A 23,018-nucleotide genomic window follows, 5' to 3' on the forward strand; every position below is an offset into this window, starting at 1 on the left:
GACTACATTATAGTCAGAGGTGTTCCTAATATTCTGACCCTCTTATGTGTGTAGCTGGAGAGGACAACAATATAGAGACACCTCTGAATATAATGTAGTCCAGTACAACACCATCTTTAACTATGACCTCAATAATAATTGAATTTATGCATTTATGACAATTTCACCAAAAGCGGAAACATTTTGAGCTTCATAAACACAGATGTTAAGGTGGAAATGTTGCACTGAATTGCATACACTTGTACTTGTACCTAACAAAGGGGGTGGTGACTGTATCAATGAAGGAGTAGTTCACCTGACAGGGTTGTGGAGTTTTGGAGGGTTGTTCCATCACTGTCTAGTATATGAGGACTGGAATGGCTCTAGAGGTCTGGGTTTTCCAGCCTGTGGGTTTTGTTTTTAGCATTGGCATCATAAGGTTCTTGTAATATTTTAAGTGTGGTCAGAAGCCGGTGTGTAAGCATTCTTTTCCCCACTGCCTGAACTGACAGGCATGATTTTGTCATGTGAATGTCGGTGAGCAGCATGTGTCATTTCCCTGTTTGAAACTTCCCATTGCACAGACTGATTTTTATTTGCCTGTAATTTCAAAAAGAAACAAGTTGTGAAAGACATTGTGATTTGTTCATTCAAGTTATTTTAGCCAAAATAGTCCTTTTACCACTACAGCCAGTATATAATACTGCATGGGATCACTGTTAGGATTTGTATTTTAAATTCTGTGATTTCCCTAAAAACATATTGGTTTCTTCTTTTTAACTTTTCTGTTCTAAAGTTGAGCACCAAAGGATGCTTAGTGAAGTGAAATGAGAATACAAGCTCAAACATTTGCATTTACAGCAAAGCAATAACAAGCAATTTAGTATATTGGCCAATGCAGTCACCATCAGGAGGAATGACCATAGGCGATGTCCTGTCATTGTGAAAGTTCCCACTTCTCATCTGTGTGGCTTTTGCAAACTTTGGAATTTTGGCAGAGCGGCCTTAAAAGGCGTCTGCAGATGGATATTTTGTCATTTGAAGACATTGTTGAGCTACAACAATGCTACGCAAGGTACTGCTGTTTTCTTCTGTGTTTTCTTATATTTTTGCAGCATATGTCACTTTCTTATCCTGGTTAGATCCTTAACAGCTGTGCTATCTTTGGGGAGGTCAGCATTTGAGTTCTGGACCCTGTTTCACCTTTCCAGGGTATTACGGAGAGCTTTGGAGCTGTTATTCATGCCCTCAACACAACTCAGCTAACAGATGGTGTGATCAACAGGAGCAAAAGGATGATGCTGGACACCCTGGGTGTCGGGTTGTTAGGAACCAGGACAGCTGTCTTCAACAAGGCTCTCAAATACAGCCAGGTACAGGAAACTGTTTGACATGAGTGGACATAAAATACAATATAATATTGACATGATGTTGACAACATAAAAAAACTTTATGACAAAGACTTAATTTTAACTGCAGGTAAAGTTGAAAACTGGGAACCTTTTAGTTCAGAGTTGTATTCACATCCATATTTAACTGCACATTTCTTCTGATGTCATTTATCTGATTGCAGTCGTTCATATCTGAGGACAGGAGCAGTGTTTGGGGTAAATCAGCAATAGCTCTCCCAGCACCTTATGCTGCATTTGTCAATGGTGTCGCTGTAAGTTTGGTCAAATAAAACATATTTACAACATGTAAAAAAAAAAAAAAAAATCTGATTCTGCTCTGATTTGACCTCTAATTACCAGCTCTGCCACACTGTCTGGTTTACAGGTTCACTCCATGGACTTTGATGACACATGGCACCCTGCTACTCATCCGTCGGGAGCTGTGCTGCCTGCCCTGTTGGCCCTGGCAGAGACGCTGCCCAGTCAGCCCTCTGGTCTAGATCTGCTGCTGGCCTATAATGTTGGCATCGAGGTGCAGGGGAGACTGCTGAGGTTCTCCAGAGAAGCCTACAACATCCCTGAGAGGTGAGTAATTTGAAATCATTAACCAGCAAGTTAAGAGTTCTGGACCATGTTCATGTGTAAATAAAAAAGAAAAGAAAGCAACACCTCTTTCATCAAAGTGTTGATAATCCATAACTTCACTGTCAGCAAGTTTCATAGTTTCTTCAGTAGAATGTCGTTCCCATAAAAATGGGCACAAGTTGTGTGAATTATGAAAAAAAATAAAATAAAAAAGACAAGCTGCTCTTTAGTTTCAGAGACATATGTTTAAAAACCTGGACAAAAAAAATGAAAGAAATGGGCTATTTTGCTTTTCCACTGTCCACCAAAGGTATTACCACGGCAACTACAATTGTAGTTTTTTTTAATTATTCTCTTTTCTCAATTATTGTTCTATAAATGTCAAAATAATGAAAATGCCCATTACAATTTCTCTTAGGCCCGATGTTAAGTATTCAAATTCCTTGTCTGACCATTAAAGTAGTCAAGTTCAGTTTGTTAGCACATAAGCAAACACCTTTAAGAACTAGTGTATCTTCAGCATTTATGGCTGAAAATGTTTCATCATTTAATAAAATTGTTCATTTCAGCTGGAATCAAACTCTTATTAAACTCAAGCAGATTCTAATATGTTTGTGGTTTTTCTCTTTCCCTGACACACTCAGATTCCATCCTCCCAGTGTTGTTGGGGTGATGGGGAGCGCTGCAGCCTCAGCTAAGCTCCTGGGTTTGTCCCCTTCACAGTGCAGTCATGCTCTTGCTCTTGCAGCCTCCTCTGCTGGGGCTCCCTTGGCCAATGCTGCCACACAAACCAAACCTCTCCACATAGGAAACGCTGCCCGCAGAGGCCTGGAGGCCGCTCTGCTGGCCAAGATCGGACTAGTGGGGAATCCAGCCATCCTGGACATTGACAGTGGGTTTGGGGTTTACTACAAAGACTACAGTCCTTCAGCGATGGCAGACGCGGCTTCTGGTGACTTTAAATGGATTCTGGAAGATCAGGATGTGGCCATCAAGCGCATCCCTGCTCATCTGGGGATGCACTGGGTTGTGGATGCTGCTCTGGCGGTCCGCGGAAAAGTCGAAAACACGGTCGGAAACTTTGACCTCAGTCAGATACGGCACATCACACTTCGAGTACCTCCATCCAAGTATGTGAACTGCCCCCTGCCTACAACAGAGCACCAGGCAAGGCACTCGTTTCAGTTCAACGCCTGCTCTGCCCTGCTGGATAACAAAGTGACAGTGGCTTCCTTCAGCGAAGCTCAAATGAACCGTCCTGTTCTTAAGGCGCTCTTGGACAAAGTGAAGATGGAGACCCCCAAGGACAACCATCCCAGCTTTGACAAGATGTACTGCGAGGTTGAAATAGAAACAGAGCATGGGCAGAGTTATGCAGCCAGATGTGACACCTTTTATGGCCACTGGAGGAAGCCACTGAGTCACAAGGACCTGGTGGAGAAGTTCAGTGTGAATGCATCTTCGGTGCTCTGCACAGACGGAGTTGAAGGAGTGATCGATGTGGTTGGAAACATTGAAAGAGTGAGAGAATGCTCAGTGTTAGGTTCCTATCTGAGGATGATAAAACAGCCCACGTCAGCAGTTATACATCACGAGAGCTTGGTGATTATACAGCATTTGAGCAAGCCAGTGCAGCAAGTGTGATATTTGTGTCAAGCTTTGTAATATTTAAACTTTTTCATAAAACATGCAAGAGCAAAATAATCAATGTAAATATTTTGTACACAAGCCTGGAATAAAGTGAACTAAACACTTTCATTTTATTGCATTTCTTTTGTACATTGCTACAAACTTTTCCAAACTTTTGATTATTGCCGTCATCATGAGATGGATCCATTGCATCAAAATACAATCGAAAAAGATTAAACTGAGATTATTGTCAAATAAAAGCTACACCGAAAAGGTTGTAACATACAGTGCACGTTACTTCTTCAAACATATTTTGTAAGAATATCTGAAAGTGCTTTTAATGAGGATCATTCTATAATCACTTCAACACTGATGCAGCAGACATTTACCAACGAACTCGTTAAAACGACAGCCCGCCATTTCTTTTCTTCCTGTCCACCGCCGAGTGCCAGTCCAATCAAGCGAGTTTTAGCACATCCTGGACCATCGATCCGATCCCATCGAATACCTCATGGATTGGAGCTTTGCACATGAAGGCGCAGGTGGTGACCAGCTTGTTCTTCTCATCCACGTGGCTCTGACTGACGCTCTTGCACACGTGTTTGCAGCCCAGCTGGTTGATGGCCGCTGCAGTGTCAGCAGTGTCGGGGTACCTGACAAAGAAACGGGCACCAAACAATGTTTAGCTGCTTCAAGGGTAGCTTCTGCAGACGCTCCAGGAAAATTAAGATTTATTACAAGTTGGGTCTTGTTTTTGTAGCTTTGGACATTTTATTAATATAATGTAAAACAGGCAGGTTCAAATGAGGTTGTGACTTTTTGTGCTTTATATGATGTTTTATAGTGAACGGTAGCATTTCTGCATCAATATAAACTTGGTGGATTCTTGTCCTTATTTGAATGTAAGATGTTTTCTATAGCCGTTGCTACTGTGATTATATAGAGCCTTTTTCTTTGTCCGAGGCCCCCCTTATGGTGCGGGCAGACCAAAATCTGCCAACCAACTCATATAGTGTGGCCCAAAGCAGGAGGGGTCAGGGAACAGAGTGAGTAGGGTTGTAAACATAACCTGCAGGTGATAGCATTGCTGGCGGGCTAACAGCAGCAGCCCACAGAGCTGTAAATTAAACAGCGTGTTATTTTACTGCCATTAACGTCCTTCACTGCCCTCACACTCACTGCAGCCTGGCAGTGTCTCCTCCTCTTCTGCTGCTGCTGCTCATATTCTTTCACCATACAGTTCCTGAATGAGAGGTCAGTCCCACCCCCTCTCTCGAGACTCCACATAGACATGAACATGAATGGCAAGTGGTGTGACTGCACCTCAAATTCCCCTTAGGTTTTAAAATAAAATTCTCATCACTAAAGTAATATCTAACTTATTTGAACATGCAACAAAGCTAAAATGTAAATATTAAAAATCCAGTTTGCCTTTGTCTTCTCCTTCACATAAATGAACCTAACCCAGAGATTTTTTTTATATCTCCATGATCATCTAATTGTTTGTGCTTCTCAACCAGTCAGATGAGACTCACTTGTCATCTTTCTCAACACCAACGGTGACCTCACACCCAGGAAACACCTTGGCAGCCAGGACAGGTGAGATGCAGCAGAGGCCAATGGGTTTGCCCGCACTGTGGAACGCCTGCAACGTGGCTTTAACTTCATCGTTAACGGAGCAGTCCTTCCCTTGCACTGCCCAGGTACACAGGTTCTTTGCTGCTCCAAAACCACCTGCAGTGAAAATAACAAATACAGTGAAAATACAAAATCATTTCTATAATAACCTCCCAGAAAGAAGTGTATTTAAAGAGAACAGAAATGCAGAAACCATTTTAGGCAGGACACAGTAAGTGATTTTAGAGCCTTAGAGCAAGAGGAAAATATAATTACCATAGTGAAAAATACTTTTAATTCTTTAAAACAACCACTGATTTCAGTCTTCATCAGAAAGGAGCCAAAATCCCTTTTCTGTAAAATCTCCTCCACCCTGTGAACTTTTCTTTTCGGTATATTTAGACTTAAGCAATGAAGTAATAACAGAAGAGTGTAAGATTTGCACAGTAAAAGAGAAGGCTGCTGCATAATTTTTTACCAGACCTGGGAATATAACAGCATCATGGTCACTGACACTGAGTTTAGACAGATTCTGAATGTTTCCACGGGCCAGCCTGGCACTCTCCACCAACACGTTTCTCTTCTCCTGAGATGGTTCACCTTTCAGATGATCCACCACATGCATCTGGTCAATGTTGGGGGCAAAGATGTTTACCTGCAGTTCAGAAATGCAAAAGACCAGGAGTTACAACTTTAAGGATTGCAGCTTTTTTAAAAAACTATTGATTAATCTGTTGATTTTTGTACAACTGATTAAAAAGTATAATCTAAAATCACCAGTTCCAAAAGCCTGAGGTAAAAAAAAAAAAAAAAAAAAAGTTTCATCCATGTTCATGTCAAAAATCTCGCACCACCTCTGGATCAAAACTTCTCTTGGGCCTTTATTTACCAAACATCAGGAGTGTGCAACACTTTCACAATACAGTCTTTGCCTGTATCTGCATTTCTGAACACAACATGACATGATATGTGAATGAACAGGGAAGTTCAGAGAAGTATTTCTCTCTGGATTCTGAGACTGGAGGAGTCTTGTCTCTGTTTCAAACTAAGGAGAGCTGTTCTTGGTGTGCTGACGCGCATATGCACATTCAAGAAATAATAAGTATAATCACCTTTATTGGCCACGTGTGTTACACACAAGGAATTTGTTTCCGGTAAAAAACCGAGGCTGCCAACTCAACGTGGGGGTTCAGTGTCTTGCCCAAGGACACTTTGACACGTGGACTGCAGGGAAACGACTGCTATACCCACCGTCACATATCGATTTGATCCACTGTATTACCATTTGGTCAGGTTCTGTGTCAGTCTGTTCATTTCACTTGCCCTATTGCTCGGTTTAATAGCTTGTAGACGTCAGGCCTGACAAGCCACCAGTGCTTCCGGAAAGAGCGTAGAGCTTTGCCTCTCACACGCACAATGGAAAAAAAAGAAACGAGCAAAACTATCAAGTATGATGTCTGTACAGATTCTCAGTCATCCAGGTCACAGTAAGCTGAATAAACTTAGAAAAAACAACTGGACTAGGTTTTTTTTTTTTTAGGTCGAAGACATTTCCCCTCTCATCCAAGAGGCTGATGCAAGAACTGATGGAGCCTCTTGGATTAAAGGTGAAATGTCTTCAAACTAAAAAAAAAACCTAAACCAGATTTTTCTAAGTTTTTTCAGCTTATCAAGTATGATGCACTGTATTAAGCTGCTTGTAATGTGGTAACAGATTGTATTTCACACCGTTTTTATTCTTTTTTCAGCCCCCTCACACGCCCAAAAGTGCACACAACACAAAGCTCTCTAGCAAACTTACACTTGCACCTCCTCTGCTCAGGTGAACCAGAATAGCAGAAGCTTCGTGAATCTCACTGCCGTCAAAAACTCCGCAACCCGCCAACACTACAGCCACGCGTTTACCCATCTGTGTTGAGTAATAACTTTTATTCACAGCCTGAACAGTCCTCAAAGTCAGTAGGTTACGACTACAGTGGTGCAACAGAGTGAACATGGCGGACTTCTTCCTATAGCATTTATTGGCGGTTTGCAAGACAACCTACGGTGCATTACCGCCACCTGCTGGGCTGGAGTGTGAAACGATAATAAAGCCGTAGGAATATATATTTCAAGTCATTAATAATCTTTATTGTCATTATGCATAGCACAACGAAATTTATTTTAGGGAAAAAAGTTCTTAGAACTGCATAAACTACTAATTTCTACCCAAAATACCTATATCTGCCAAATAACTAATAGCAACTCTATATGCTGTCTCACAAATGCTGCCCAAAAAACTCTCTAGTGATATATTAGTAATCTTCTTTTGTTCCAGTACTGCTACCATTCGAGCAAGTTGCTCATTATAAGTACTGCACATAGAGGATAGGACATGCTCTACAGTCTCTATGTGACTACAGTGTGGACAAAGACCTGTAGGGTGTTCACCTATGTTGTGCAGAATATAATTTAAATTTGTGTGACCTATTCTCAAACGAGTTACTGTGACGACGCCCCCTTCTTCTACTACTATTTTTATTCTTCTGCATTTTAAATTGCGGTTTGTATATGTCCAGGCTTCTCAGTGCTTTAGCACCATCTTGTGTGCAAACACGAGCACTGCGGCGTCCCCTCAGGCCAGGCTACTCTGATATAGGATATTTAGATTACGAAAAGAGTTGATGCAAATTGACATGAGATAATACAAGAAGCCAGTACGTCACTTTCTTTCAACTCTTCCTACATTTTGTTTCATAGATGTTTCATGGTCATAATTTTGATTCATTTAATTTTCATTCAGATGATTTTGAGGTCTTTTCAGTCACTACAGTATACTGTATATTACTTGCTTTACCTTTGCCTATACGATCCAAGGTGGGAAAAAATAAGTAGCTCCAGTAGGACAAAAACCCCAAACCTAGCAAAATACTTACCTTTGATCAATACAATTACTATATACACAATGAAACTGAAAAATTATTTGAATAAACTTGAACATTTTATAATTGCATTGGCTGTAACGTTAAAGTGCTTATTATTATTACTGTTACTACTACTACTACTAGTACTACTACTACTCTTGTTGTTAAATAAGTTAAATAAATGAATATGTTAAAGAAAGAAATAAAAAACAAATGAAAAGAATTCTCCATAAATTAAATTTTGATAAAATATTTAAATAAGCAGTTAAATGCGTGGCGTGTCTAAATAAATAATTCAATATCTGAAAATCACTTCTCACAAATCATTCTTTAAATAAAATAAATGGGCAATTATAATGGTTATATTTGTCTTTTATTTTCAAGGTTATTTATACTTCCCTATTTTTTACATTAATTTAATTTTAATTTATTACTATATAACTTTTTCTATACTTATTTTCTTTCCTTTCACATGATAAACTCGTTTCCTTTTGTCATGTGATTTTATATCACGTGACCAGTAATGAGGAAGTAGAAAGAAGAATCATGGGCAGTCTATTTTCCTAAAAAAGTTTTGCTTCTTTGTGAATTTTTATGACTTTAACATGATTCACACAGAGGTTGTTTTATGTTTAAACCTGTTTATCGTGTTTCTTCATGTTGTCGCTCCGTTCAGCAATAATGTACAGCAGTGGCCTGTTCCCTACAGGTATGAATAAACCCTTATTTCTTTACAATGCTAGGACGTCTGCAAGTTGACACGTTTTGAATGCTAAAGATGAACATCAAGATATCATGATTTTTAATTTAATCATAGACATGATATCAGCTGAATGACATATGACAGTCTTAATAACATTATATGTATTAACTACTATGTGTCAAAGAAGAACTAGCCTACTTTTATACAGGTCAAAGTAAAGTGGTATTGCGGATATAAAACTAGAGAAAAAAATGAATACAAAGAAAAATATGCACAGTACCAAAGAGAAGACTGGTGATTTTAGAAAGGTATACTCACAAGAAACAGGGTTACTTACTGAAGTAACAGATAAAGTTAGTTTTTTATAATAGTAACCACAAAATGTTGAATATTTGACTGTTGCTTAGACAGAACTACATTTAAACATGATTAACTGGGGCTTCAGGGAACATTGGGGGCATTTAAAAATTATTTTATATAGCTTTCCAACAGTTGAAAAATCAGTAGATTTTAAAAAAAGTTGTCAGATGTATTGATAATATAAATAATTGTTGTTTGCAGCCTTATAGTTCTCTGGTGGGAATATAAAAGAAATGTGAGGCAGAAAATTTGAAGCAATTTCACAGAACAACTTTAAAACAAAGGAGCTCAATATAAACTAAAACAGTTAAGGTCTTAAAAGGAGATTTTTCCACAAAGTCCCCTGTGAAGACCAGGGATACTAGATGGAGGATGGAGGACATGGATGATATTGAACTTCAGTAAAATTGACAAGTTTGCCATTAATCAGCTTGTGCGGACCCAAGTGTTATGATGTAAACCTGGTGCTTTTGACACACACGAGGGTCTGGGTTTTGAAACCCCACTTTGCCCAGTTGGTGATGCCTTGTGTGCCCCCAGCCTGTTTGCAGGTCTACATGCTTGTTCAAACTCTGAAACAGGTATTAGTACCAAAGAGTAGCATTTGAGTATCAAACCTTTAAGTTCAGATTTGTTATTTCAGCCATAAGATAAACTACACTCAGTTGGCAGTTACTGTTGCTACAGTTGAATCAATGTTTCTCTCTCACAGTTTCAACAAAAACTGAACATTATCACCTTCATAACGGGAGGATTTATTGCAGGACTGTAGGAGGAGTTTGTACAGCTGAATGAAATCTTTTTTTTCTCAAGATCAGAGTATAAAATCCAAAACATAAAAACACATTTAGTGTGCATCAAGAACCTGAGTGTAATAAAAAAAAAAGTGTGTTTGAATTCAAATAAAGTTTAAAAACTCTACTTAATCCCTGCTTGGTCTTCTCATGTCTTCAATAGACGCTACGATCATCGCCCTACTGCTGACTCTTACTGTGAAGCTCTCTACCCGTTCTGCCCCACCGGAGATCAGGATGGACGGATTCCCCACATGAGAGACACTGACGTAATCTCAGTTTATCGACTGCAAACACCTGTGTGGGAATTCAAGTACGGAGATTTGCTGGGGAAGTTTGTAAGTACATCCATTCTCTTGTTATCAGTTTAAACATTTTGCTGGTCTTTCTGTCAGCACCATTGGTTACCAGAGTCTGAATAGCTCAGTGCACACATCGGAACTAAGTAAACATAGTCTGGGATGGTTGGGGGGGCAGAAATATAAATTATAACAATAACATAAAAACATGACTAGAAGAAATTATAAAAACTTAAAAAAAAGTGAAACATGTTGTATGTGTTTAAAATACCTGATACAACTTAACTGTACATGTTTATGAATTTTGCAGTTACTTAATTTGGATTAAAGTCTGAAACTCATAACAAATGTGGTTTTGAGATAAAAATTTAAAAAGTACAAAAATAATTGTATAAAATATCTAAAATTCAAGGAATAAAATGGACATCATTCGGACATACTGTATATTCTTTGTGTTGTTGATAATTATTTGAAATTGAGGTGAAGATACTACTGTGCTGCTGTAATCAATGAAACTTGTTTCATCAGACACAGATGGGTAATTAAATATAGTAGGACTGTGTTAAATTTAAGTGCAGTTGTGTGACTTTATTCAGAGAAATGCAGCGTTACGCACTTCCTCGTGTCCAGGCACAGACTGCCAGTGTAATGTGTCTTTTTGGTTCACAGCATATCATGCACGATGCCATTGGGTTCAGCAGTTTAGAGACGGGGGTCAACAAAAAAAACACCATGGAGTGGTACGAGCTGTTCCAGCTGGGCAACTGCACCTTCCCTCATCTCAGACCCGAGGTGTATGCACCTTTCTGGTGCAACCAGGGGGCCGCCTGCTTCTTTGAAGGCATCGATGACCTACACTGGTCCCAAAATGGCACCTTAGAGAAAATAGGAGAAATAACCGGTAAGATGTCACATATGTGGTCTTTTTTGCCTTTGCTCATAGATTTTATATTAAATAGACACGATTGTGATTTTTGCCCAACAATCTACACTCAGTAATCCATAATAATAATTTCTAAAACATGTTTTAGAAATTTTTCCCAAATTTATTAATAACCAAAAACTGAAATTTCATATTTACAAAAGCACTCAGAACCTTTGCTGTGGAGCTTCATATTGTGGTCTGCTGCATCCCGTTTGCGCCACCTGTGGCAAATTGAATCAATCTAACATAGTTTAGAAAAGCACACATTTGTGCATGCAAGGTGCCACAATTTACACAGTATGTCAGGAAAGAAACAAATCACAAAGTCCAAGGAACTTTCTGTAGACCTCTAACAAAATTTGGCAAGGCACAGATGAGGGTAAGGGTATAAACCCATTTCTAAAGCTCCATCCTCCATCTAGTATCCCTGGTCTTCACAAGGGACTTTGTGGAAATCCTCCTTTATGACCTTAACTGTTTTAGTTTATATTGAGCTCCTTTGTTTTCAAGTTGTTCTGTGAAATTGCTTCAAATTTTCTATCTCACATTTCTTTTATATTCCATTTTTAAAATCTATTGATTTTTCAACTGTCAGAAAGCTATATAAAATAATTTTTATATATATATATATATATATATATATAATCCTGATCTGGAAACCACTGGGTGGTGATATTTTCTCATGCTTCCTGCTTGACTGCTTCCTTCCCTTCTCCAGGTAGCCAGTTCAATGGCATGGCCCAGTGGGTCCAGGACGACAATGAGACTGGGATCTACTACGAGACATGGACAGTCCGCTCTGACCCCAGCCCTAATGCCACAGTTTGGTTCGAGTCATACGACTGCTCCCAGTTTATCCACCGAACATACAGGAAGCTAACAGAGCTCGGAGCCAAACTATCCAGCCGATCCCAAACCAACTACACCAGAATCTACCTGTACAGCGGAGAGCCCACTTACCTTGGCAATGACAGCGCCATATTTGGACAACCGGCTCTGAAGAATCTAGCAATGGACATCCGAAACTTTTACCACACATTCAGGCCGCATCAGTCATTTCTAGACTTTGCCATCAGTCTATTGGAGGCTTATAAAAAGGTTGTGTTGGACAAGAGCTTCTACTTGTACTACAACTTTGAGTACTGGCATCTGCCAATGAAAACTCCTTATGTGCAGATTACATATGAAGAGGTGCCTTTGCCCTTTGCAGTATAAGTTAACTACAGAATTTACCTGGTTAAAGGATAAGGCCAGTCATCTCCTATATTAACAGTATTTTCACCGTCTCCATACAGACACTAAAGCCAACAATGATTTGCTTCTGATTAACTTCTGTCATAACTGGATTAGTTTACTAGTCTGTGCCATAGACCTCCATCGTTTGAACAACAATGATTGTTTTTGAACAAAACAATCATCATCACCGCTGCTCATTACGAAACACAAGACCCTAATATTAGTTAACATCTAGTGACATCGTGCACAGGCCCTGGACTCTTGTTTACTTCAGACACTAAAACATTTAAAAAAACAAACAAAAACAGGGTCTGGTGTTTCGTAATGAAGAAACATGTCAGCCAGTGCAGCGGTTTTTCTTTTTGTAAAACAGTGGAGGTCTATGGCACAGACAAATAAGCTATTAATAATTAGTAGAGACCAACTGATAGTTTGTCTTTGTACAGGGATGGTTGTAAATACCGTTAATGTAGAAAATGAACGTCACTTTCGGCTTTTCCTGTTTTATGGGGCGCCACAGCGAATCATCACACTGACGACTCGCATGTTGACATTTGGCACGTGTTTTACGCCGGATGCCCTTCCTGATTCTAACCCGGGGCGGATGCCCTTCCTGACGCAACCCCGATTCTAACCCGGGGCACAGCAGTACGAGCACTCTGATGTACTGTGGTGTTTGCAGAATCATAGAATGGCAGCTGCAAAGAGTACATTCACAAATTTTATTACCAGTATAAGATCATATGTCCAAAACAATACTTTGAAATTTCAAGACAGGTGACCAGTAAAGCAACATAGCCAAAGCATGTACCTCCACAGAAAACAAACTAAAGCACAGCATAATCAACACGTTTTCTCCTACTAGACTTACTGGAGGACTCTCAGGACATGATCTTAAAATAACAGTTATTGACAAGAGGCGCATTTATGATGAAATCAATGTTTCTTCTTAATTGAGTTTATGTAAAACCCTAATTCAATTGAATTTTCCTAAAATAAAACCCCCAATAAAGACAAAATGACAGTACTGAGAACCAGCCTTCATTTTAAAGTTTCGTCACATCCATTGTTTAATGCATTGCACAAATTACAGAGAATAATTAGGAGACGTTACTGTACCGTTAAAATGCTAATGTACATGAGCACAGCACAGGCATCAGCTGCAGTTATCATGTTTGTTTTATCTTTATTATCTGACTCAATTGTCTCAGTTTGTCTCTGTTACCATGTGGCTACATCAAACATCTAATGAGGAATGAAATGAACAAAACAGGACTTTATACAGATCCTAATGCCATACAGTGTTGTCCAAAGGTATGCCAACTAATACTTTATGAAAATGGTTTTACAAATTCTCTCGAATACAATTATGTCACTTTTAATAACTTGTATTGTCAAAATGTTTTATTATGACTTTGCAGGCAACTTCTCTGTCGTTTTAATCTATTAAGTGGATTTTAATGCATCGCGTTTTTAAAGTTTTCTTAAAGATGATCAGTAGGATCCAGATGTGGTGACTGGAGAGAAAGCCGTGTAAATCTGCACTCCTTTCTCTTAAATTCAAGCAGGTGTATTATGTCGCCTTGCTTTTAGTGCCATTGTCCTCCTTTTACCCAATTTAAGAAAAATTATATCATTCCTCTGCATGTTGAAAGCACAGTGCTGACAGTGATTAAAACAGAGAAGTAGTGGACTCGCATCTTTTGAACCACCTGTATGTGACAGAGTTGGAAGGGTCCAAACTAAACTTGCTGCTCCTGTTTGCCAGTTCTAATAATTGATTCTTCTGTATAACTGAAAAACACAAATTACACAGCTTCTGTTCTCTAGTGACTACAGTATGAAAAAGCTCCATCTAGTAAAGGATAACTCGTACTCTGGTTTTATAAAAGACACGAGCCATTAAGGAAACTCCAAACCCTGACAGAACAATTCTATTCATAGTAATCAAACACACTGCGTTTCATATACAGATGTATTTGACTTCCTCCTCGAAGGGGGAAAAAAAAAAAAGGTTTGTTTCATTCATCTGACTCGCCAAATCTCTATCGACTGAAATGAATGGGTGTTTGGGAAAGGAGCACTAATGCAATCCACAAACACAGTGTTAGTAATGAAAAGGTGACTACTGCTTCCTCTCTTGTACGCACGATGTGATAATGCCATACAAAGCAAATGTGAGCTAATAGGTGGGCAGATATTAACAAGAGAAAGCCAAGGTTTAGCGCCTGAACAGGCAAATAACAGAAGATACAACTTAAACCTATAAAGGAAATATTCATTTAATGCACCTGAGAGAGAGACAGGGTGGATTTTGCATTCCAAGTGTGCACTGTAAGCTAACACCTGCAGAGACTAGACTACTGCTGAATGATTACAAAGCAGTCTTGAGTAGAAAGGTTGGATGCTCACCAGTATCCACTTTCAAATTCAGACATATGTGCACAATTTATATTTACATAGAATCATTTCTAAATCAGAAATTATAGATTTATTACTTCAATAAACTGCTCCTGACATGTGATTCACCAGAAGCCTACTACAGCATAAATAATCAGCATTAAAGTCTGGGTCCGACTAAGGAAAAACAAAGCAATATAAAGCTCATTTCTTTGCTTTGTCCTTACTGTTATTTGGTATTCAAGTAAGGTGCTTAATACGGTAGAGGATTACTGGTAAAACACACTGGAAGCGTTTTCTATGCACGTCTCAGGCTGCAGATAGAAATCCAATATCTCAAATGTGTCAGTCTACACTGAATCAGTGAGATGTGCATCTACCGTAGAACCCTCACATTATTTTTAATGCTCCATATCTATTTTTTCACGTCTGCTGCGTTCTCTCTTCAGTCAGCTGTTTAAATCACAAATCCCGTTTTCTGTTTCTACTGGTATTTGTTACGACTGATCAGGTCACGTCTCGATTTCAGAGTGGACTGAATGGAATCATGCTTCAGTAGCACTTACGTTTCTCGCTTCCAGCTTGTTTCACCAGTTAGGCCACTAAAAATTTTTTTTATTTTAGTTCCGTCTTTAATCTCAGAAATCTGACATTAAAATCACAATTTGGACTTTTTCCCCCAAGAATTCAGATTTTTTTAAAGTCAGAATTCTGAGTTTAATCAGTTTTTTTCCTCAGAATTCTTTTTTCTTAGAAAACGTTTTTCTAGAAATTCTGAGATTAAAGTCAGAATTCTGAGTTTAATCAATGGAAAAAACTAATTAATCTCAGAATTCTAAGAAAAACCCACTTTTTACAGTGGTCCCAGTCCTCTGAATCTTAGGAATCTGTGACTGTACAGAAGCCTTCCTGACTAAACTATTCTGTCAAGCTAACTTCTCTGTGATGCAGGAAATCTGCAAAACCTGGAGGGAAAACAAATCTGACATCAACACTGTACACCTTCACATCACAAATATAAAGACCTATATACACATTTTTCTCTCCTGGCCAACTGAAAAAACACCGTCTGTCACATCCTATATACAATTAACATCACAGATGGTACTAAGCAACTTAATCTTTTCTACTGGTACTTTTGTGAGCTTGATATGAATCCAGTTTACGCCGACAAGTTCTGTCTCTAGGAAATAGCCATATGATGCGCTCCGAAGTCCGACACTAACTAAAGCTTTTACCTTCTCAGATTTTACGCATTAGCAAACTAACTACCAGCCATATAAAATGTCATGATAGTGGTAGAAACCCACTGAGTACTATGGCCAGTGAGTGCAGGTGCTGACCTCACAGCTCACTGTAGCTGTATGCGCTTACAGCTGACAGTCTTAAGTACATCCATGCTACAATCTTGACTCAGCTGCTGCTACCAGCTCTCGTATACACTCTGCCCTCGCCACTTCCTGTGCATGCCCACTGGATTGTACTTGATCCAGACAGTCTATGCTTGTTAGCATGTTAGTCCGCTGACTTTGGAGAGACTCACTGCTAAAGTTTAAGTTACAATTTTTAGTGCTTACTGTTTTGCATTGTGATTTAAATACTTTTATCAAGTGTAGAGTTTTTACTGTAAAAATACAACAAAGTAATAACTATTTCATAATTTATCAGCTTTATGTAGCTTATCGCTTAATATTCAGGGAGAATAATAGTGCATATGGCTTGACTTTCACTAAATACCAACATATCATGGTAGTGTGTCCTGCACTCAGTGGCCGATAAAATGCACTACACCCAATACTTGAAGTACTCGATACAATTAAAGGTGCAGACCTAATATATACTGAGGGGTAAAAACTCCACTGAAACTTCCCTGCACCTATAAAATGCAGAGCTGCAATCTCAGACTGGGTGTAAGTAGGCTAGGTGATATGGAAACAACATGCCATTGTGCACCTAACTGAGCCAAATTACTCCACAATGTTGAAAAACGTTAAAGAACATACACACACAGACACTGGCCTCATAATACTGATAACCACGCTACAATGTTCAGCCTGCCGAGTTCTAGCACTGGCTCAGACAAAGCAGAATTCCATGGACAACACCGATTTCTGTGGTGTCTGCATGACATGATAACATTGTGTAGCAGTCCAGTGCCCTGCACGCCACACAGTCCAGCAAAGGTTATGCTCTCTGTGTTGTCATCAAACATTCCACTACGGCTGAGCATTTAAAGGCTTTTCAATACAAACTTGGAGGCCATGAATGTTCTACACTAAATACGTGACAGACTGAGCTCCTCTCTGTCTTTACTTTACCAGGTTGGCATCATGTCTGGGAACCAGACCCGGCCCAGGTGCTTAGATACCTCCCAGTGAATCTCATCCAGGGAGTATTTATGATCAGGAATCAGCACCTCCTCCATGATGGACAGCTGGGACAGCCTCCGGCCACACATCTTGACAAACTCCACAAATGCGCTGCAGGAAACTTCGCACTCACCCAGGCCAATGGCTGAGAGCTGGGTGCAGTGCTTCGCAATGCGGATCAGCTCCTCATCCAAAGGGCGCAGGCCGTTGGCGCACACCACCAGCTCTACCAGACGAGGGCAGTGGAGGCCAACGCGGCCCAAGACCTCCTTACTGACCGAGCGGCCAAAATAGAGGTGCGTGACAGGGATCTCCTCATTAAAAAAAGGGCCAAACTCGTCTTCATAGAGAAAGAAATACATGACCAGGTTGAATTTGGGCGAGTGCCGCACCATAGCGTCCCAGCTGCTCTTTTTGATGGTGTGGAAGTGCTGGCCAGGGTTCTCGCTCACCACATCAATACGCAGGTGCTCCAGGTGGACGTGTTTCTCTGAGGAGAGGGCCAGCAAGAGTTCATCACTCAGGAGGTGGTAGTTCAGCGCCAGCTCTCTCAGCCCATGACACTGGTCTGCCACACACAGGATCCCTATGGACAGATTGTGCATCAAATCCAGTTTTGTTTTGAAGAATGATACAAAATTCATAAATTGCTTTTAAGCTAAAAAAATGTCTACTATATTTTGCCAGAAGTTGCAGTTGAATCACCAGTGATTTACATAGCTGACTATTATAAAGAGCTGTAGGAAAATGTATGTAAGATGGGGAAACAAGATCATAATATATATCATACATACAAAGTCTGTCAGGCTGCCACAGGAAAGGATAATATTGTATGAGAACGTAAGAAAATTCCAGTGTACTAAATTACTTCAGCATAGAAGTTTAAAAACATCTGACTAAAAGTAGAATGATGCAAAGCGTTGCAATATTTTGTGGTGAATATTATCCAACAATACAAACCAAAGAAAAAAAAACCATGACAGGAGTTTGTGCTCTCACTGTACCTGCAGGAGAGACGTGGGGGCAGCTGCTCATTTTCAGCAGTTTCAGAGTGTCACTGTTGTTGGCCACCAGCACCTTCAGAGATGGATCATCAACTGGCGTGTCGTCAATCTTCAGCGAAGACAGCGATTTGGAGTTGACGAACACCACAGTCAGAGCTGAGATGAAATGAGACTGGAAGGACAGAGATGAGAAGCATGATGCTTTCAGAGGCTGCCAGCAGACTGGGTCTCAGCTTTTGGTGACCAAATATGACAAAATGGTTGCCAAATTTAGAAATGGTGGTGGCAGATATTCTGTGTATCACGTTTCCATTTTTGATATGGAAATGTGACAAGGTGTTTCAGAATGTAGAGCTTTAAATTTCTACCAGTAGCCTGATTTGCACAGTAGCTGTCCATCAGCCCTTGTGTAGATGCACATGCTGTAACATACTGTATAACATGCAAATCTGTCTCCTTAGATGTGGCAGCCCTCTCCTGTTTATCATCTTTTTGCATCAAAATGACACGTCTCCTTAATTAAGAAAACCTTTCAGGTTTATACAAAAAAATTCTGCAACACTTGCAGTGTTTTGAGCAATTTTAATGTCAAGACCAACACGTTTAGGCAAGCAGACTTCGTCAGGGTCTGTTTCGGCTCCTTGCCGAATGCCTTGATTTTTGGTCTTTATGCTAAAGTTGCTCAAAACACTGCAAGTGTTGCTGGACTTTTTGTTTTCCAGTTTTTCCCTTGTTTGTACACCTTGACAGTGAGTGACGTTGTGCCAGAAATCTGTGCTGTATCAGGTTTATACAAAAAGACAGGCTGTATGTCATGACCCCTGCAAACCTCCTCAATGCAAATGAAGACTGGGATGTGGAGAACAGGGGCACATTTGACCCATAAACTAACTCAAACACTGCTTACATGATCTGTTTTGTTTTTTGTTTTTTTCAGAAGTAGAAAAAATATCCCAGTGAGCACTACATGAGATAAAGCAGCAACCCGTGTCCTTCTGAGGCTGTGGAACTATGCAAGACAACAGAAAATTCTTTTCAGCTGAATTTGAAAATAAGATAAGAATCTAAAACAACCTTCCTGTCAACTAACACGCACACTCAACATTTCAGGATACCGCTGTGAAAATGCATTAGGGCTGTCACGATATCAGATCCTCATTAAACGATTAGTGGCCAAAAAATTGGCAATAACAATACCATGATATCTACAAGGAAATTTAAACAAACACAACAATGCTATCAGTCAAATTTATTTTAACTTTGTGTATATTGTCTTTTTGCCAAATGACATGCACTAAAAATGTGAGTATAGGGAGGTGAAGAGAGAGACTAATGGATAGTGAAAACCAAATGAACTGATAAAAGATCCATAAGACCCAACATCTGCCATCAACACAATGTCAACTTAAACAAAATCACCTGCAGAGAGCAGGAGACAGAGGATGTGTGTGAGACCACAAGCTGACAACTACCCACTCAGATATACTGTGATTTTGTCCACTGACCATGAAGAGATTTTTTTTTTTGTCTTTCCACTTTTCACATTCTCTGTCTATGGCAAACTTCTATGAAGGCAGTCAAACATGTTTAGTTTAGTAGATTTATGGTCCAGTACTCCTGGTCCAAAGATTAGTTGTAAATACAAAAGGCTCCGTTTCAGCCAAACATTTAGGAACAAGTTGGGGATTTCTTTTTCAAAAAATGGTTGTCTTCTTGGGATTTTGTATTTTGGAGCAACTGTTTTCATCAGTGCTTTAAACCCTGGCCTCTCTACAATTCTAAAGGACATCATGTCCTTTGCTATGAAGTAGGCCAATGATTTAGTGATGGATTCATTCTGACATGAACTAGCAAGGTCTGCTTTTTCTTTTTTCATCCACTGACTCAAACAGCATTTGCTGACCTGAATCCCAGGCTCTCTCTCAATTCTTTGACACTGGCTGGCAACCAGAGGAGAGAGAATGCTGTTAAGTTCAATGCCATGGTAACTATAACAACACATTAAGACTATGATGTAACATTCGCCGTTTCAGGGCTAGCAAACTAACCACAATTTGCTCACTCCACTGTGACAAAATCTTCAGGTTGGTGAGCTAATTTTTTTTGGGTGCGAGTAGAATGTCTCGCTGTCATATTTAATTTCCTCTGACATGGTTTTCCACGTTAGTAGCCGCCATACACTCTGGTAGGGTAGCTACTAGTGATATTATCATATATATTTACAATGTCGTTATTTCATTTTTTTTTAAAATATCACAGTTATCATCAGTACCAGTATATTGCAACACCAGTACTTTCTATAATAAAATGAGAATGTACACTGTAGTAAAACTGAACTCAGCTGATTTTCCTTACAGATCTTAAGAACAGGATACTGTAAAGACCCAGACCCCTTTTGATTATGTTCATTTTACCTTTGGAACCTCCATGAAACTGGGCCTGGCTGTAGAAATGAGTCCTAGGGTCTTCAGTGAGCAATTCACCAACTGTGAAAGAATGTCGCATGCTGCTTCGGCAGACTCTGTACTACTGTCCACCTGGCAAACACAAGTAAATATTGATTAAATAAAAACTATATTTTTAAACCCGATGGTGTTGGCAAACTGTAAACATTTAATCAGAGAATCAGGAAAACACAGCTCAACAGACGCTGCAAGCTTTTCTATCCTTACCTTGAAGCTGACGTACTGCAGGTGGTTGGAGTGCCTCTTGATGATCTGCTTGATGAGGTCTGGATGTGTGGCTTTCAGGTAAGAGCTGGCTGGCTGGTTAAGCTCAAACTCAAAGCATCTCCACAGCTCAGGCATGTGAAAAGCCTGGTTCCACTCCCGGCACACCTGAGAGGCATAAGCCCGGTCCAGCAGTGGAAGGTACTGGAAGATGTGGAGCAGAAGCTCCTGAGGCAGCCGTGCCCAATCACTGACTGGTGGCCCACTGGCCATCACTGCCTCTGACCTCTCACTGATCTGCTTCCGAACCTTCTTGCAAACCTCTGGTGGGCTCTCATTTGAGGAGCTGTCACTGTCTTCCTCAGCTCCTTTCACCCGTTTCATCCTGAAACATAGAGATGAAGCAGTTTGTTACAGTCCAGCAAGGCAAATCACTGAGATATTAAATTACACAGTATGTGATACTGAAAATGCTCATTCAGTTTGTTGTGAAAGCTGATCACAGTGGTCATTTTGTGCTTGTTTGGTATCTGGTCTGAACACCAGTGCTTTAAACAATCACTCATCTAATATGAATAATGGTGAATTAAAAAATAATCTTCTATTTATCTAGACACACAGAACCTACCCCGGAAGGACGTCTGAATAGTTTGTTACTCTAAGGCTTTAAAGATCTGGAACTAAACCTGAAGCACCTTCTTGCATGTCTAATGCTTTACCATTTTGCTTCATGTCACAGATTGGCTCCACAAACTCTTTCAGAATCAAATACCCTTCATCTAAACAATATTCATGCCAGTGAGCACACTTCTCTTCTTCACAGGTACATAAGGCTGCCGCTAACTAGTATTTTCACTCTTAACTTTATGTAGAAATACTGTATGTATGCCTGCTTGTTGCACTTTCTTAATTTAGTATAACGTTACTGCAGTATAAAGATGTCCATATCGGGGTAGGTTGGATAGATTCGTGTCTTGTTTTTCTCTTTGACATTTTTAAAAGAAATCTAATATAAGAAACATTCTTCCAATAAAAACACAGTTGTTAAACCACACAGTAACATTATTGCTTAACGTTATTTCAGAAGAAACATGACAGCAGTGATGTTAAGCCACATCAAGCGAAGGCCATGCTTGAGCAGGTAGTTAGTTATGAGTTAATGTCTTGACATTTCAGGCAAAACTCCGTATTAAATGGAGTTGGCTTAGGCGCACCAATGATCGGGTTAAAAAGAATTAACAGGAAATCGTTTAGGTTATTATTTTAAGTAACCAGTGCTGTGAGTTAACGTAGTTAACGCTAGCAATTTGGCAAACTCGTTGCAGAAATCTGACCACAAATGAGATTCTGTCTGTGAAAAGTGTTCGACTTTATTTGCAGAATGATCCACTGAACATGCCACACTGATATAATTAGTTTAACGTTAACTATAACACAGCTAACCAGCCTGGCCAGCAGTCCTACCTTGTTGTTTACACACAGCTAGCTTAGTAGCTGTTAGCAGGGAAATCCGACAACTGACTGACTTGATACTTCAGCCCGGGCCCACGCTGGGAAAGTTCATTCGCAGCAGCCAAATAAAACGCATCGGAACACAATACCCGAGCCGTCTGACGATGAATAATAGACGAGGGACGTTTTCGATGAAGAACGAGCCGGAGCGTAGCACCTCCGCACAGCTGACCTAATTCCTTCGCCGGAGTTACAGCCCCCCTAAACCTGAAATGGCGAAGTGTTGTTGTTGTGACAGCAGCTGTGCATCATGGGAAATGTAAAGCGAAATGGCTGTTGGAAAAGATCGTCTAAGTTTGAATAATGAATCACTATTACGTTTATTTTAAAGACTATTCCATCACCACTGCATAAATTGTCCAAAATTGTATTACAACCCAATTAATTTCCGTTGAGTTATAATTAATGGTAGAGGAAAATCTGCAGTCCTACTTATGACCAAATTTCTCAATTTTTCCTTGTCAGCAAAGACAAGAATCTATTTAAAGTCTCCAATAATATGCTTTACTAATAGCCTCTATCTGTCACAAATGTGCCATTAATCACACCAACCCCAGTGCTACGTACTGTCGATTGGTAGCGTGTTTCTTATGAAATTATCCCCCACTGTAGCTTTTTCCATCTTACACTGTCGACTTTTATT

At 39.8% G+C, this 23,018-nt stretch overlaps 4 protein-coding genes across 4 annotated transcripts; 2 read left to right on the forward strand and 2 right to left on the reverse strand.

Moving 5' to 3' along the window:
* Positions 1-1,021: 1,021 nt before the first annotated feature.
* acod1 (aconitate decarboxylase 1) lies at positions 1,022-3,623 on the forward strand. Its single transcript, XM_020609256.1, has 5 exons — positions 1,022-1,054; positions 1,191-1,352; positions 1,553-1,642; positions 1,756-1,955; positions 2,600-3,623. The coding sequence occupies exons 1-5, from the start codon at positions 1,043-1,045 to the stop codon at positions 3,597-3,599; spliced, it is 1,464 nt and encodes a 487-aa protein (XP_020464912.1). The 5' UTR covers positions 1,022-1,042; the 3' UTR covers positions 3,600-3,623.
* Positions 3,624-3,691: 68 nt separating this feature from the next.
* LOC109965330 (ES1 protein homolog, mitochondrial) lies at positions 3,692-7,228 on the reverse strand. Its single transcript, XM_020609257.1, has 4 exons — positions 7,003-7,228; positions 5,685-5,856; positions 5,120-5,318; positions 3,692-4,237 (listed from the first exon to the last, which is right to left on the reverse strand). Exons 1-4 carry the CDS (start codon positions 7,195-7,197, stop codon positions 4,042-4,044), a joined length of 762 nt encoding a protein of 253 aa, XP_020464913.1. The 5' UTR covers positions 7,198-7,228; the 3' UTR covers positions 3,692-4,041.
* Positions 7,229-8,627: 1,399 nt separating this feature from the next.
* On the forward strand, positions 8,628-12,952 carry cln5 (CLN5 lysosomal BMP synthase). Its single transcript, XM_020609438.1, has 4 exons — positions 8,628-8,813; positions 10,125-10,299; positions 10,930-11,161; positions 11,904-12,952. Exons 1-4 carry the CDS (start codon positions 8,710-8,712, stop codon positions 12,398-12,400), a joined length of 1,008 nt encoding a protein of 335 aa, XP_020465094.1. The 5' UTR covers positions 8,628-8,709; the 3' UTR covers positions 12,401-12,952.
* A 177-nt stretch (positions 12,953-13,129) lies between these two features.
* fbxl3a (F-box and leucine-rich repeat protein 3a) lies at positions 13,130-22,657 on the reverse strand. The gene is made up of 5 exons (XM_020609437.1): positions 22,328-22,657; positions 20,867-21,248; positions 20,609-20,731; positions 18,195-18,366; positions 13,130-17,776 (listed from the first exon to the last, which is right to left on the reverse strand). Exons 2-5 carry the CDS (start codon positions 21,245-21,247, stop codon positions 17,136-17,138), a joined length of 1,317 nt encoding a protein of 438 aa, XP_020465093.1. The 5' UTR covers position 21,248; positions 22,328-22,657; the 3' UTR covers positions 13,130-17,135.
* Positions 22,658-23,018: the final 361 nt, after the last annotated feature.

Source organism: Monopterus albus, unplaced genomic scaffold (genome assembly GCF_001952655.1).
Source record: "Monopterus albus unplaced genomic scaffold, M_albus_1.0 scaffold99.1, whole genome shotgun sequence".
In the NCBI taxonomy this organism is placed as follows: Eukaryota; Metazoa; Chordata; class Actinopteri; order Synbranchiformes; family Synbranchidae; genus Monopterus; species Monopterus albus.